This window comes from Anomaloglossus baeobatrachus, chromosome 6 (genome assembly GCF_048569485.1).
Source record: "Anomaloglossus baeobatrachus isolate aAnoBae1 chromosome 6, aAnoBae1.hap1, whole genome shotgun sequence".
Classification (NCBI taxonomy): domain Eukaryota; kingdom Metazoa; phylum Chordata; class Amphibia; order Anura; family Aromobatidae; genus Anomaloglossus; species Anomaloglossus baeobatrachus.
Window position 1 is genome coordinate 247,740,468 of NC_134358.1, and position 18,389 is coordinate 247,758,856.

Genomic DNA, 18,389 nt, shown 5'->3' on the forward strand with positions numbered 1-18,389 from the left:
TAGTGTAAAACGCAGTGAATGTTGCAGAATTAAAATTTTCAAAAAGTACAATTGTAATATGCCCGTACATTGTGTCCAGCTCATGCTTCTGACAACACACCTCTCATACATTAAGCAGGCTCTCCTCACCACATCAATTCCAAACATGTGGACATAATCTGTGGTTTAGACCCATTGTGGTGCTCATAAGGGAGGGGGTATTTGAATTTGGGAGTGTGGATTTTTCTGGATTTCTTTATTTTGGGGGGGAGGCGTAGCACTTGTCCAGAGCCTTTCTTCTTTCTCTTACTAGCAACATGGAAGCTCCCTATATTTTGATTAGGAGATGTCGGACCTGAGTGGGTACTTGTTTAATTGAGGGTCGAGTGAATGCTATTTGGTGGAAATTTGGGGTACAGAACATTTTGGAGCAGTTCAAATTTTTTCAATGCTTTATGCTGAGCACATACAGTTAGGTCCAGAAATATTTGGACAGTGACACAATTTTCACGAGTTGGGCTCTGCATGCCACCACATTGGATTTGAAATGAAACCTCTACAACAGAATTCAAGTGCAGATTGTAACGTTTAATTTGAAGGTTTGAACAAAAATATCTGATAGAAATTGTAGGAATTGTACACATTTCTTTACAAACACTCCACATTTTAGGAAGTCAAAAGTAATTGGACAAATAAACCAAACCCAAACAAAATATTTTTATTTTCAATATTTTGTTGCGAATCCTTTGGAGGCAATCACTGCCTTAAGTCTGGAACCCATGGACATCACCAAACGCTGGGTTTCCTCCTTCTTAATGCTTTGCCAGGCCTTTACAGCCGCAGCCTTCAGGTCTTGCTTGTTTGTGGGTCTTTCCATCTTAAGTCTGGATTTGAGCAAGTGAAATGCATGCTCAATTGGGTTGAGATCTGGTGATTGACTTGGCCATTGCAGAATGTTCCACTTTTTTGCACTCATGAACTCCTGGGTAGCTTTGGCTGTATGCTTGGGGTCATTGTCCATCTGTACTATAAAGCGCCGTCCGATCAACTTTGCGGAATTTGGCTGAATCTGGGCTGAAAGTATATCCCGGTACACTTCAGAATTCATCCGGCTACTCTTGTCTGCTGTTATGTCATCAATAAACACAAGTGACCCAGTGCCATTGAAAGCCATGCATGCCCATGCCATCACGTTGCCTCCACCATGTTTTACAGAGGATGTGGTGTGCCTTGGATCATGTGTCGTCCCCTTTCTTCTCCAAACTTTTTTCTTCCCATCATTCTGGTACAGGTTAATCTTTGTCTCATCTGTCCATAGAATACTTTTCCAGAACTGAGCTGGCTTCATGAGGTGTTTTTCAGCAAATTTAACTCTGGCCTGTCTATTTTTGGAATTGATGAATGGTTTGCATCTAGATGTGAACCCTTTGTATTTACTTTCATGCAGTCTTCTCTTTACTGTTGACTTAGAGACAGATACACCTACTTCACTGAGAGTGTTCTGGACTTCAGTTGATGTTGTGAACGGGTTCTTCTTCACCAAAGAAAGTATGTGGCGATCATCCACCACTGTTGTCATCCGTGGACGCCCAGGCCTTTTTGAGTTACCAAGCTCACCAGTCAATTCCTTTTTTCTCAGAATGTACCCGACTGTTGATTTTGCTACTCCAAGCATGTCTGCTATCTCTCTGATGGATTTTTTCTTTTTTTTTCAGCCTCAGGATGTTCTGCTTCACCTCAATTGAGAGTTCCTTAGACCGCATGTTGTCTGGTCTCAGCAACAGCTTCCAAATGCAAAACCACACACCTGTAATCAACCCCAGACCTTTTAACTACTTCATTGATTACAGGTTAACGAGGGAGACGCCTTCAGAGTTAATTGCAGCCCTTAGAGTCCCTTGTCCAATTACTTTTGGTCCCTTGAAAAAGAGGAGGCTATGCATTACAGAGCTATGATTCCTAAACCCTTTCTCCGAGATTTGGATGTGAAAACTCTCATATTGCAGCTGGGAGTGTGCACTTTCAGCCCATATTATATATATATAATTGTATTTCTGAACATGTTTTTGTAAACAGCTAAAATAACAAAACTTGTGTCACTGTCCAAATATTTCTGGCCCTGACTGTACATTAGAGTTTCCATTTGCATCTCTAAAATATGTGATTCAGGTGAAACCCTTGACAAATCCATTCACTATAATGAAGTAGCAGAGTTATCCTGGACTCCGTTTGGCCTCTTGTCAGCAGTGTCCTTCTTTTCAGGGGCATAAAACTGTTGTTAACCACACTTTTGTGCACACTGAAAAAAGATGGACACCTCTGGACCACAGGCCAGACAGGAGTTTAAAGTGACTCACTACGGTGAATTTTCCTTTGCAAAGTTTGTCTGAATCCTGTTTTCATAGATTTACATGTAATCCCCGATGTAAGCACTCAATGTAAAGTGCAAGATAAATGTGAGGTGAGCCTTACTGTGATCATTGGGAGGCAGAAATAGCAAATCTCCAGCAGTTGAAGAATTGTCTTTATCATCATTTTTTACACTTCTTTTTTTTCACGTTTGGCTACTATCACATTAAATAATGCTTTTCTAAAAAATAAAGGAATTTCATATCACCGAATTTGGAAGGCTTTAGTTCTTTTTTATTTTTAGAGGTCTTGTTTTCTGTGGGATGAGTTTGAGTTTTTACAGGTAACATTTTAGGCCACATAATATTTTTTTTTTGTAACAGAATTATGAATAAACAGCAATTCAGAAATAGTTTTCTTTTGTTATTTTACACTGTTTACCGTGTCATAAGTATAATAAGACAACTTTATTCTTCGAGTCAGGATGAATACCGCGATACAACATTTATATGTTTTTATGTTTTGGCACATTTATACTTACCACTTTGGACATAAGGTGAGATGAGCATCTTGCCTTAGGCCACAGTCTCAGCTGTCTCCCAGGAGCTGACATTTTACTGTCCCACTGAGTTGAACAGGGAGAATGATGTTTCCTGCTTCCTATATTCCGCTTTAATCAGATCCTGGAGACAATGCAATTGAAAATATTAGCAACGCAGATACAGTAGAGGAAGAGCACATATCAGACCCCATCCGGACATTCCGACATGCAGTGGTATGATGAGGTCACCATATCACGATCCTGATGTCACAGCTGCGCTGCACAATGGAAATAACCTGGGTCTTTCCTATACACACTATTTTTCCTCAAACAAAATAAAGTTCCTGAACCTATTGATCTCTATGAAGAAAGACATTGGTATTCATGAATTCATATTCTTTAAAACAAGGAATGTTAATAGTATTTCGCATCAGTGCCCACTACCCTCTATAGCTCAAAATTATTGCTTATGAATAGTTCAAAAGAGAATGGAAAAAATGCTCCAACTTTACTGTTTTTATTAAACATTTTTAAGTCACTTCAAACAAAAAAGATATCCAACCCATTTAATGCATGAGCTCTTAACAAAGTTAAGCAACTTTTACAAAACCCCTTGGACATGAAAACTTCAAAGAATACATTCAAACACAATTTCATCACTACGTACAATACTGGATATGCAGTGATAAAAATAAAACCTACCACATCTTTGGCACGTCCTCTGAAATGATCCTATCCTGAAAATTAATTTTCTGTCCAAACCAAAAATCAATAATCATATACCGAACGGTGTATGAGTTTATTCAACTTCCTGGTGCCTAGCCATGTATTAAAGAAAATGACGAAATAAGAAATGTCTTCTCCCTACGCACATTGGCATGAACAGGTGCAAAATCAACTGAAGTGAGTGCTGCAATAACATTAATCATAAAAAAAAAATGTTAACCTACACAAAAATAAAGGAAATCTTTCCTCAACAGCAGTTCTAAATATGTAATCTACCTCTTACAGTGCCTGTGCGGTTTACAATATGTAGGCCACATAAACCAAACATTTACCAGGACAATCAATATGCACTTCTCAAATGTCCAGAAACTTCAGTTTCCCAAATCTGACTTTCTTTTACTTGTCTAACAGATTACCCAAGATGTTTCCAATAGGCTACATATTTTGTCCAAGCCTTGTGTACAGACAAACTATTATGTTTGTGCCCTGATGGCCTTTTTGAGTAAAAACTGTCTTTTAAACACAATAACCCAAATACATCAAAATATTTTCACCTGAATTCTGGCATAAAACACTTTGAAAAGTTGCAAACCTTTTGCACAACTGAAAGTTTTCACTCTACCCCTGGCCAGATTGGCAAACGTGAGCGGAGCATGGGCGGGGTGGTGCTCAGCGAAGCCCATCATGCAGGTTTTTCAACAACTGTGCCACTATGGGGTAACTTACTCCAATTATCCCTTATTTATATTCACTGGTTTCACTTTTCACCAGTGTCTTTGATTGGCTGATGTTGGACCTCACCCCCACCCTATGAGACAGTATCTGTGATTGGGTGGAATCATAAACACTGTCTGTTTCCTTATAATGGTGATAAATAAATACAACAATTGGTGTAGGCCCCCCATCTATTGATACCAGCATAGATAAAACTATCGCTTCAGGCTGCAGCCTCCAGCCATGTGCTTTATTGTGGTTGTGTATCAAAATAGGAGGAACCGCATGCGGCTTTTTAAAATAAATAAATAATTTAAAAACTAGTGTGCCTTTCCCGCAAATTTTGATACCCACCCAAGATAAAGCCTGACAGCTGGGGCCTGGTATTCTCAGAATGGGGAGACTCATGCTTATTGGTTCAAGATTGCCACATCCATTAGATGTGATAATACCAGCACTTTACCTAGCTCTTCTTTATTGCCCTGGTGTGGTGGCAATCGGGGTAGTAACAGCTTAAAGCTGCCACTAAGCCTTAGATTAGTAATGAGAGGCATCTATGAGACCCCCATTACTAATCTGTAAGTGAAAGTAAATAAACACAAACGCTGAAAAAATCCTTTATTTGAAATAAAAGACAAAAAACCCTTTTTGACCCCTTTATTAAACCCCAAAACACCCTTGTAGGTTCGACAAAATGCACACAAGGGTCCCATGATGATTCCTGCTCTGCTACATTACTGAAGGCACAGCGCGTGATCATGGTACATGTCCACACGCTGTGAGCTTAAAGCAGAGAATGAGCCACAGTTATGAGTGGTGACATTACTTGGGTTAGTTGCTGCCACAGCTGGAGGTTCCCACGGCCCTACAACTGTAACCGCAGGCAACCTGACCATAGGTGACCCCAATGAACTCTTACTGAGTTCACAGACCTGCATCTCCTGGAAGAAAACTGCATTTTTTGCCAAGAGATGCAAATTTGGTGCTGAAATTTTTACACCATATTCCTGCACCCAATCTACATCTCCTGATAAAAATGCATCACTACCGCATGTGGTATGATGCAGTAGTGATGCATTTTTTTGCCAGGAGGTGAAGATTGGGTGCAAGAATATGGTGTAAAAATTTCAACACCAAATCTGCATCTCTTGACAAAAAAACGCATAAAAATGATTTTCATGCCAATTTGGTACGATTTCCTTTCAAGAGGTGCAAATTTGATACTGAACTGTCTCAGTAAAGTGTCAAGTATTAAGGTAGTCTGAGTAATGCCCTTTATAAAGTAATTACGCTACATAGAACTGTCACAAGATTTTAAATGCATACAGAGTACAATATCAATAGTACTACCAGCAATTACTTGGCCCCCTAAAGTGCACACTGCACTTTAATAAGTTAAAATGCTGCTTTGTGATTTTTGCTGGTTGTATTGCGCTGACACTTTATGGTTACTGCATTAGGGTGCTGCACAATCCACTTTACTTTATATGAATACCTTTATTATTTAACAAAATTGCCACACTTTGTTATCCCTGTGGTTTGACTGATCTCTTCAGGGTACTATTTGTGATCCCATTTGCATTAGACCATTTTTTTAATTTATGTGGTTCTTTTTTTCTGTTGCTGGAGCTGCACTTCATCACAGGCCTCTGATGACTATAGTGCATTTCCCTACCAAGGTGTTCCATCTACGCATATTGCACTTTGCTATCAAATTATTACCCGCATTTTTTCCCATTAAATTCAATGGGGGGCAAAAGTGATGTGAAATAAAATGATGTAGGGGGCTGTAAAAGAAAGAAAATAAAAAAAGGCTTAAAGCAGTACATGCGAATCCCCAGCAGATTTGGTGCTGAAATTTTTACACCATATTCTTGCACCCAATCTACACCATGTAGCAAAAAAATAAAACGTATCACTACTGCATACAGTATGATGTATAATGTAAACATTTTGTCTCACTGCTACTTTTTGTGTGAGGGGATTGCTCCATTTCCTTTGGGTTGGGGCTCTTGGTTCTCTGTTATTTTAAACCCACGGGTATAGAGAACATTTTTTGGTTTGGTGTATACCACAGTAATGGGAAAATTTTCCCTGAATACAGATTTTACCCCAGAATTTAGAATTTTGATTATGACCGATCAGTTCTGGCAGAGGAAGAAGCAAATTCTGATAAGATATAATACAGAGTTACTTATTTTCATGTGTACTACTGATTTATCAAATAAAAATTAAAATAACGGTTACACTTCGCTATTCCAGATTCTGATTCATCAATAGTGACTTTTAAATAGTTATAAAATTTGTGCAAGTCTTCTTCAGCTCACCCTAGAAGTGATTTTCTGCATTTAATTCAAAGGTTGCATGTTTTTCTAACATTTTAAAAAGGTTGCGATTCTCTACTAAAGAAACTGCAAAAATGATAAGTGACTGAAAAAAAGACCATTCTTGATTTTGCACCTATTTCATGAACTGAGTGCGCGGTTTTGATTAATTTGGAACAGTAATTGTCATCAAATGCAACAAAAATAGAGAAGTGATTTTAAAAAACCTGCAAATGATGAATTGGGGACATACAATTAATAAAAGTTGGTTAATAAGTTATATGTACCCCAATAAGTTAAAGGAGTGGTTCACTAGTTAGTATTCATAGATAAATCAATATTATGTTGAGAAACAAGGTTTCTCTCAAATACCTTGTGTTGGCAATAGTGCCAGTGAGCAGCGCTATTGTGCTCCACTCACCACCTTCGCGTGACATCCCCCGGGCTCTGTGACCTCTGATGTCCAGAGATGTTACATCAAATTCCAGTTGACCTGACATCACCGCGATGGCCCCAGTCTCCCTGAGTGACTGGGCTGTGGGCGGCATCCCCTTGCTCCCTCCTTCACATCAGAGCACCATAAGCAGGAGTGATGCTGGGCTGTGACAAGCAGTGAAACCTCACCCACAGCCCAGTGAGTCAGGAAGACTGGGGCAGGCCGCGGTGATGTCAAGTCAACATTAAGCTGACATGACATCAACGGACATCAGAGGTCATGGAGCCCGGGGGGAGGGTGTCACACGAAGGGGATGATCGGAGCACAATAGCGCTGTTCACAGGCACTATTTCCAACACAAGGTATTTGAGAAAAAGTTTGTTTCTCAACATAATATCTATGTGCCTATGAAAACTAACTAGTGAAACAGCTCTTTAAATATCACTCATGCCACAAAATACAAGCCCTCATATGGTTATGTCAAAGAAAAACTGAAAAATACTATGGCTCCTCAAATGCCTCAATGAAAAAAAATGATGGCTCAAACTAGGTCAGACCTGAAGGGGTTAATATGGGTTGGCTAATGGGTCTCTAGATTCCTTTCATACACAATTCTAAGCTTAGTTGGCATAATCTACTGTCTATCCCATTTATTTGGCTTCTTCAGAATTTTCCAAGAATGACCCATAGACATAACTACTTGTACAATTGAAGATATAGTAATATGTATCATAGAGCCTTAATATAAACTTTAGTGACTAGCGAGAGACTGTCAAATAACAGAAGAATGGGCGTTACGGAGCAAACCCTCATAAATCAAACTTCCCACTAATTGGCAATTTTGTTGGACACCTAAATTCAGAAGCAAACAATGCAGAGGTTATCACAACACAACCACCATGCTATATGAGTGGATATATAATAAAATTAATATATCTGTCAAGGGGACATCATACTGGTATAGAGTAAGTAAACGTGATCCCATAGGAATCCTAGGTTTCATAAGCTGTTTGTCGGTAATGCAAAAATACAAACGATTCTCCGGAGTGATGCATTTTTTGTTTGACCTTTAATAAATCTAGAACATTTGAAATCGCTCCACACAAGTAATATAACAAGTAGTTTCTCCAAATTCAGCACAAAATGGCTCTTTTAATGACTATGTATGTCAAAATTATTAATTATTATACATTTTCATGAAAATACTCTTTAAGGCCTCTGCCACACTCACGTGAAAAAACGAAAAGTTTTTTCACGTACGTGTTAAAGGGGTGGTTTGTTCCCCGTGTGCCGTGTTTGTGGCACATACGTGTTCTCCGTGTGTTATACGTAATAACATACGGAGAACGGAAAGCCCCGCCTTACCTGATTCTTCCGGAGCTGTCTGTGGTGCTGAATGACAGCGTCCGGTACAGGCCACGAACCGCAGACGCTGGTTCCGGCCCCCAGTGAAGAAGATGCGTTGTTCAAATTCACTGGGGGACGGATGCAGGGGACAGCCGCGGCAGAGACTGCAGGGCTCATGGAGGTGAGTTTGTGTTTTTTTATTTTTAACATAACACGTGTGTTTCTCCGGCGTGTCACATGGGACCGCATCCACACTACTTCCGTGTGGTAAGGGTGCAGGCCGTGTGACACCCGTGCTGCCAGAGAAAAACGGACATGCCGCTGTATGGAACACACCGACACACGTAAGTACGGAACGGACACACGTTCCGTTCCTAAATACTTACGTGTGTCATAACCATTAGGATTACATAGGTCCCCGTGTGTACGTGTCTCCAGTACGTGTAAAAAATGGCAAACACGTACCGGCGGCACGGATGTGTGTCGGAGGCCTAATACGTTGTAAATAATTCTCTATGACTTGCACCCTCACATTTATGACTTATTGCTAACGTGACACATAGCCTTCCAGGAGAATCTTAGCCATCGTGGGCAGGGTCCTCTGTCCTGCACTCGTCTGTGCCTTATGTTTATGATTATTGTACTTACACCCATTTTCACATGTAAAGCCATGGAATAAATGGTGCTATAATAATAATAATTCCTCCTGGGCAATGACCTCCACTTCACTAATATTCTTAGATTTGCTTTCTCCAACCTTCTTTTCCAAAACCCACCTAAAATTTTCTATGGGTTTCAAAAAAAATGATTGCAAAATCTTCTTAAATCAAGTCTTGGTGAACATTCAGGCATGCTTGAGATTATCGTCCTATTGGAATGTCCTGTGATTCCCAAGCTTCAGCTTTCTCCCAGATTGTATGACATTTGACAATGGATGTTCTGCGACTTTCCAGTGCAAAGCAGTCCAGAGCATTAACAAGATAACTATAATTCTTTACTGTAGGCATGTTGTATTCGGTGTATACTTACCACTCCTCACTGCTAATCCATGTGTGTATACAGGAGATCAAAATTAGAAAACACTCAATTTCCAAAATGTTAAGGTCATTGTGTAGTCCTATGTGATTATATGTTAACATGAGTAAACTCGCAGTATTTTAAGCTTTTTTTCATAAATTGAATTTATTCCAAAGCACATACTTAAAATGTAAATGAGATAAATGAAAAAGAACACTGATCAAAATTGGAGAACACTTTCATAAACCTGCAAGTTGGTGGTAAACTGGCACCTGGTGCTAATTTCCTTAATTATCTGACAAACCCTATTTAACTGGCAGCTTAACCTTCCACTTTGCACTGACTTTGCAAAAATGTTGGGCCATTCAAAAATTACTGAAACCCCCCAGCAGCAGGTTGTCCAGATGAAGGCCAAAGGGGTGACCCTATCAGCCATAGCAAGAGAGGCTAATCATTCCAAGTCAGTGATTTTGAGAATATTGCAACATCACAAACACTTTCAAGTCCCCCAAGAACGCTGGTCACCCTCAAAAGACAAATGCAAGAGAGGACAGGATAATGTGGAGAATCTTCATGGGTAATTGTTTCAACACTGCAGCTGGAATTGCTCGCCAGTTGAGCATTGAAGAGGGTAAGGATCTGTCTCGTCATACAGTGTCACAACATATAAAAGCATTTGGACTGAAAGCCCACTCTGCAGTGACCAAACCTCTCATTAGCAGAAAGAATCAAAAGGCTAGACTCACCTTTGATGAGGAGCAGGTTGCGTGCACAGAGAAGTGATCCACAGTTCATTTTGGTGATGAAAGCAACTTTAATTTATTTAGGTCTGATGGGAAACATTATGCTCGTCAACAAACTGGGGAAAGAGTGAACCCGAAGTGTGTTAAGAAGTCAGTGAAAGGTGGTGGAGGAAGTGTCATGGTTTTGGGAATATTTTCTGCAGCAAGAGTTGGACCTCTCATACAGCTACATGGCAGAGTGAATGCAAGTGTGCATCAGAACCTTCTTCAACAACACATGGTTCCTTACTTGCATTCATCACTCAATCAGCCAGCAATTTTAATGCAGGATAATGCCCACTGTCACATAGCAAAATAGGTAGAGCAGTTCCTTGAAACAGAAAACATTGAAACAATGAAATGGCCAGCCTAGGGTCCTGATCAAAACCCAATAGAAAACTTCTGGAAAATTCTTGGTGACAAAGTTATGGCCAAGAAACCCACAACAGTGAAAGAGCTGTTGAAGAGACAGGAAGAGGAGTGGACCAAAATCACACCAGAGTAGTGTGAGAGACTAGTGATGTCCTGTGGCTCAAGTAATTGAAGATCTACTAACGTCATTAAATGCAGAGGCATGTGTACACTTCCTACTGATTGGTGACTGTTATTACCTTCAGAAAAGGTAGTTGTAATCTTTCTCTGTGCTACAGTTAGGGGTACTTTGCACACTATGACATCGCAAGCCGTAGTTCCCGCCCCCATCGCAGCAGCGATATCTTGTGATTGCTGCCGTAGCGAACATTATCATTACGGCAGTTGCACATGCACTTACCTGCCCTGCGACATCGCTCTGGCCGGCGAACCGCCTCCTTCCTAAGGGGGCGGGTCGTGCGGCGTCACAGCGACGTCACACGGCAGGCAGCCAATAGTAGCAGAGGGGTGGAGATGAACGGGACGTAAACATCCCGCCCACCTTTTTCCTTCCGCATTGCAGCCGGGACGCAGGTAAGGTGATGTTCCTCGCTCCTGCGGCTTCACACACAGCGATGTGTGCTGCCGCAGGAACGAGGAACAATATTGTACCGTCGCTGCTGCGAAATTATGGAAATGTCGGACCCTACACCGATCGTACGATAATGACGATGTGACCCCACCGACATCACACCTGCGATGTCGTAGTGTGCAAAGTACCCCTTATTGTTGTTCTCTAATTATGATCATCATGTTTTGGGCAAAATAAAGGTTTTATGTTGATAAACTTTGGATATTTTGTAAAAAACTGTTGTTTAGTGGCATGGTTTACCCCTTATAAAAAAAACCCTTTCTCATGTTCATCAATGCAGATTACATTATTTCTGAAAAAAGCAAGTGATCATAGATTGTTCTCTAATTTTGATCTCCAGTGTATATACCAGGAAAGAGCCCTGAATAAGGGACATATATACCAGGATGGGGACATATATACCAGGATGGGGGACATATATACCAGGAATAGGCCAATGAGGGGGGACATGTATACCTGGGTGTGCCCCAGGATGGGAGACATTTATACCTGGAAGGGGCCCAAGACTGGGAACATTACTAGATAATGGGTGGCAACACTTATAGGTTTTTAGGATTTAAAACACTACAACAGCCCATACATTTGACCAACATGCATAGGGGTGGGGGCAGGTCCAAGTTTAGCATCGGTGCCCATCGTTACACCTCTTAGTGTAGCCAATGTTCCTTTAATGTTGACTTTTCAACCTATGCTTCCAACTGTATCTCAAGGAACATTCATTTCCTTTAATATAACAACTGTATGTCTGTCCCTGCCACCTCAAATGCTCTAAGATTGATATTTGATGTCTACAAAAATAATCAAATAAAGTGGGATCTCAATTGAACATTACTACTTAATTCATAATTTTTTAGCTTAGCATCCAAACTAAAATGCAGGCCAAATAAAAAAAACACACAAAATTAGGTCAGGATAGATTTCATGCTACCTAAGGCGAAAATTAAAAAGCATAAAGTCTGCACTTGTACATTTTTCATTACTTTGCTTAGTTTAAAATTGGAAAGAATTAAGTTAAAGGGCGATTTTCTAAGCATAGTCAACATCCTTCAAATTGGCTGTTTATTCCTTTCTCCTGCAGTGTTGCGGAAAACAAAGGCTGAAATAAACTAGGAGATGATTATGCAACACATTTCAGATTACAAAAGAGAAGAAACTATTAGATTAGATGTACCTGCTGACATGCTGAGTTTCAGATATCACTGACAGAGTTTCTAGATTTTCATCAACACGGCATATTTGTATTATCCATATTTTTGCATGATTTGAATGAAAAATCAAGAAAAGAATGATGCTTTGTAAAAAGAGGGAAGAAAGAGCAAGTTGTTCTTCTCCATATTGAGTATGGGAAAGTGCTGTGATGGACTTTACTAAAATATACCTCTGATGTTAGAGTAGGGTGCTGTTGCTCAAAATGATCTCAAATCCCAAATGAGTAGTCTGAGCAAGTCCAGGTTATAGGGAGAACAAAAATCACGCAATTTTAGGGATCTAGAATTTAAAGGGGTTTTCCACTACTAGGACAACCCCTTCTGATTCCACATGTTTCCCCCAGGTAAATAATGTTTATATTCACTTTCTATACTGGCACCCTTCCAGTGGTGCCCTGGCTCATGGTGGGGTTGCGATGTCACGTGAGCCTCACGTCCAATCGGTACCAGCTTATGTCTCCCCGTCTTTGGACCAAATGAGTTAATCAACAGGAAATAAGCTGTGCAGCTGCACTCACTTCCTGTTGATTGTTTGTTTGGTCGAAACGCGGGAAGAAGGAAGCCGGCACTTATTAGACATGGAGCTTGTGTGATGTCACAACCTCATGTGAGCAGTGGCACCGCTGGAACGGCGTAAGTACGGGAGGTGAGTATAAGCTTTATTATTTTCGGAGAAACATGTGGAATGAAAGGGCGTCGTGATACTAGTGCACAACCCCTTTAAATCTTATTGATTATTGGTCTTATCTTATTGGTCTCATTGATGAACCCCTGTTCTGGTGATCTCTGTAATTAGTAGGGGAGATTGGTAACTTCATAGTTTTGTGGTACCCAGTGGTACCCAGTGATTAGACTTTCATAATCTATTCTTTGGATTGGCAATAAATGTCAATTGTGGTATTATTCCTCTTTTAACAATAACATTAAAGCTATATAATTATATCTTATGAAATAGAGAATGTTAATGTGTTATACCATTTATGAGATTACAAACATTATGGATTGATCCTATAGAAAATAAAAATACAGAGTATTCTAAAATTTACCTATTTTTTTGTCATACTATTTAGACAATTGGAGAGAAGATGGTTGGAAAAGAACTGACAGTGGTTTTAGAGTTCACTAATCCATTGAAGAAAAAACTCCAGAATGTCATTTTGCGTATTGGAGGTCCAAGTCTTATGAAAACCAAAACTCAGATTTACAAGTAAGTGGTGATATATTACACATTATTGTCAAAGTAAGCTATATGGAAATATTTTATACATATTAGAGAGTAGCAATTTATAGAGAATGTCAAATTAGCATACCTTCTATTACTGTTTGAGTTTTGTGTTACACTATGAACTGCTAATCGAGTATTTGCTATATAATTTCCAACAATCTCAATTTCAAGTGGTAGTTCCAGAAACCACTTCAAAACTCCAGTCCTCTGACTTGTACAATTTAAGCAAGGTAATTTTCAGGATGTTTTCTTGAGAATTAAACCAGCAGTATCTTTGTGTGCCCAATGCACACATTGCTACTGCCATCTTGTTAAATAAGGCTATAATATCCCCACACACACTGCCACTCTGTATAATATACCCCCCACAGTGCCCCTCTGTATAACTCCTCCACACACTGCCCCTCTGTATAATATCCCACACACACTGCCACTCTATATAATATCTCCCACAATACCCCTCTATATAATCTACTGCCATGCAGAGCCCATCTGTATAATATACCCCCACACACTGATCCCCTGTAAAACAGCCCCCATATACTGCCCCTCTGTATAATAGCCCACACGCACTGCACCTCTGTATTGTATATCCCCAACACAGTGCTCCATGTAATACTGTACCCCTTTCACAATTTCTCCTATTGTCCTATAATGCACCTTCATAGTAACACTTTGCCCCATACCCCCTACCTTCCTTCCCCAGTAAATGTCAGAACATATAATTTTCAGCTCCTCCATTGAGCATTTACCATTCCCTGCCGTGTCCTCACCACCTCCGTATGGCTCCTCGTTGCCCGCAGCAGTGTGATGACCTCATCACGCTGCTGTACGCAGTGTTATCAAATGTAGTGTGCACCAAAATAAAATAAAAAATCTCGCCCACCCTCCCCTGAAGATGTTCTGCTTATGGCTGAGTGCATGTGGGCAGAGACTTGAACCGCACAATTAGTGATTTACAATGGGGTTCAGGTCAAGTCCAGGTCCCAAACCAAACTTTATCTGAAGTTAACCCTCTCAGCTCTGTGAGGCCTAAGCTTCCCTTTCCAATTGGGGAATCCAGGACTGGTGACATCTAAAGGTGGCTGATAGCACACACACACAGGGAATTTAAACATCTTACTACCACTATTTATTCTTATAAAAGCATGACGTCTTCAGGGGGTGCAGGTCGCAGACCACTCTCCTACAAGACCACACTTCAGATGCTCACAGAACGATCAGTAATAGATCATAGTGTGTATATAAACGTGACAGCACAGTTCCTGCCGAAAACAATGATCTTTTAACCAAGCCACTAGATCATTTCACCCAACAACCATTTTGCTCGTTCTTTAGGTAAGGAGCAGCCTGTTTATACTGCATGATTATCAGTAGAAGAACCATCCTAATCAGGTTCATTACACCGTAATCATGCAGGGACAATGGATCCTGACAAAAACAGATCGTTTAAATTTAATACCAATTTAAGCATCCAAGTTCCCTTTTAAAGCTTGATCCACTTTGAATACAAGGGCAGAATCACAGGATAGCAGCAGTATATTTAAATAATAATCCCATTTGTGAGTAGATATTCAAGATGATAAATAACATCGGCCTCATGATGGCTCAGCACATTATTTGGAAGTATTCATCACTATGTTTTGTTCAAGCCAAAGCACTTTTTCATATATAAAGCTTTTTATGAAACAGATTAAATATTTTATTATACCTTTCTTTTTATCTATCTTCACTTGACATTTGTGTTACTCATTTCCCTTTTCTGTTTCCTCTCCTGTGTTTTGTGCATATTTCAATAATAGTAATACCTTAAGAACTAAAAACGTTTGCAATAACAATACCTTCTGCTAAGGAACTACAATATATCTTTACTGGGATAATCCTCTAAAAAACACTGGGTTTACTAAAGTGTCAGAAAACTTTAGCGAGTCGGCCTTACAACTTGGAAATCATGGTCCCTTTTATACTCAATTGGAAACGTCATTTAAAGGGAACCTGTAATAAAAAAAAAATCTTTATTTTTATATAGCACTAACATATTTTACAGCGCTTTACATAGATTAGCAATAATGTCCCCATTGGGGCTCACAATCTAAATTCCCTATTGGTATGGTCTTTGGAGTGTGGGAAAAAAACGGAGTACCTGGAGGAAAGCCATACAAATACGGGGAGAACATACAAACTCCTTTCAGATGGTGTCCTTGGTGGGATTTGAATCCAGGACCCCAGCGCTGCAATGCTAACCACTGAGCCACCGTGCAGCCCTGTAATGTTAAATGACGTTATTAACCTGCAGATTTGGGGTTAATCTGCCGATTGTATAATGTTAGAAGTTGCCCAGCCACTTTACTGAAAGTGTGGCTCTGAGGAGAAAATTAACTTTATTCCTCCAGGGATCCGCCGGCTTAAAGTCATGCAGGCGTGGCAGCGAGGCTATGTTTACCGCTCACTATACTGTGAGCAGAGACTGAAAGCATGCATCAGCACTTTGACTGACAGTTGATTCAGCACTGATGTGCTGCACCATGAACTGTCGATCAAATTGTCGAGGCGTGCTTACCGCCTCTCCTCCCTATGCTGTGAGCTTTAGTCGGCACGCCTCTATGAATGAAAGCCATCGGCTCCCAGGGTGGAGAAAGTTAATTTTCTTCTGAGAACTGGAAGGAGTAATAATGAAATTAACTTGCAAATTAACCAGACATCTGTATTATCCAATGTGTCTCATTCCCTTTAAGGTAGAAAAAAAGACTTATATAAATAAGCTGTTTTTATGTCAACCTTTATTGATAATAAAATTTTTCCAGTAAATTAAAAACCTAAAATTCTACCCAAAAATATCTAATTATTCTTTTTATTAATGGTATTGACAGGTGCTTAAATTAAAGGGGTATTCCCATCTCCAAGATCCTATCCAAATATATAGTAGGTGTAATAATAATAATAATAATATTAGCAAATACCTCCAATTAGAAATGTAGTATAGTCCTTCTGATTCGCTGTTGCTTATCTCATATTCAGGCCATGCAGGACCTTAGGTATCCATGGTTACGACCACCAGCAACTAACTGTGACTATTTGTGTGGTCGTAACCATGGATACCTAAGGTCCTACAATGCCCTGAACATGAGGTAAGCAATAGTTAATCAGAAGAACTATACTGCATTTCTAATTGGAGGTATTTGATAATATTATTAGGTTTATACCTACTATATATTAAGATAGGATCTTGGAGATTGGAATATCCCTTTAAGGATAAAGTAGGCTGGGTTATAATATGTCATAGTTAGATGTAAATCTTTTTCCTCTTCTGGCAGTAGTTAATAGTATCTTTCATTATCAATAAACCTCATTATCTATGAATTTCTAAAATGTAAAGTTTTGGTTATTTCTTGTGGACTTTTAATACTTGGTACCTTATTTTCACTATGTTGTATGACAGTCCTTTTGCATGTCTGCAATAAAAATATTCATGGCGGGTGCATTTAATCAAATTGTGAGGTTTTCCACATTGTGTGCACCACGATATTATCATCTTTTGCTTTGTTGTCCCTTCACTATTCCACCTTCTCTGTCGCACCATCGGATATTCATATCTGATCATGTGGCCTGGAAATAACCCTTACTTTCATAGTCATCTGCTTATTTATGTGCAGACTCAGCTCCCACTTGATTCAGTGGCTAGTGGTGCACTTCTTGCTGTATCACTTAGTAAATTTTAAGAAATGATGGTGTGCACTCAGCCTTGCTGGATACAATTGAGCAAGCATGCTCACCACTGTTCTGCTCTCAATCGAATATCGGGGTGCACGGGTACTCGCGGAGCTCGGCCGAGTATTGTGGGTTCTCAGATGATCTGTCTGTGAAACAAAGACAGCAATACACAGGCTTGCTTCACTGCATGATTTGTGCAGGCACCTCAGGGAAAACCATTCGCAGTCTCTAAATGGCTCTCATTGGGATTGAAACGTTTTTTGATTTAATGCCGCTTTACACACTGCGATATCGGTACCGATATCGCCATCGTGCGTACCCGCCCCATCGGTTGTGTGACATGGGCAAATCTCTGCCCGTGTCGCACAACATCGCTTGGACCCGTCACACATACTTACCTTCCCTGCGACGTCGCTGTGACCAGCGAACCGCCTCCTTTCTAAAGGGGCGGTTCGTTTAGCGTCACAGCAACGTCACAGTAGCGTCACTGAACCGCCGCCCAATAGAAGCGGAGGGGCAGAGATGAGTGGGACGAACATCCCACCCACCTCCTTCCTTCTGCATTATGGCCTGGAGGCAGATAAGGAGAGCTTCATCGTTCCTGCGGCGTCACACGGAGCGATGTGTGCTGCCGCAGGAACGAGGAACAACTTCATTACTGCTACAGTAACGATATTTGAGAATGGACCCCCATGTCACCGATGAGCGATTTTTCACGTTTTTGCAACGATGCAAAATCGCTCATAGGTGTCACACGCAACGGCATCGCTACAGCGGCTGGATGTGCATCACAAAATCCGTGACCCCAAAGAGATCACTGTAGCGATCTCGTAGCGTGTAAAGCCCGCTTTAGTGTATCAAATGGGGAAAAAAAATAAAACATTCTTCCCCCAAGGAAGTATTCTGTTTATGGCTGGCTGGATGTGTGCGGAGAGACAAACTGTCCAATTTTTTACTTCCTTTATACTTGTTACTTGAGTTAAGCCGGTCAGAGCATCCAACCTGGTCGACTCGAGGACCGGGCACC

At 40.3% G+C, this 18,389-nt stretch overlaps 1 protein-coding gene across 1 annotated transcript in view; it reads left to right on the top strand.

The window, feature by feature from the left end:
• The window catches only part of F13A1 (coagulation factor XIII A chain), a 252,196-nt gene that overhangs the window by 219,243 nt on the left and 14,564 nt on the right, over positions 1–18,389 (top strand). The window contains exon 14 of the mRNA XM_075316465.1: positions 13,497–13,633. Within this exon, the coding sequence (XP_075172580.1) occupies positions 13,497–13,633 (137 nt within the window). The remainder of the gene's footprint in view (positions 1–13,496; positions 13,634–18,389) is intronic.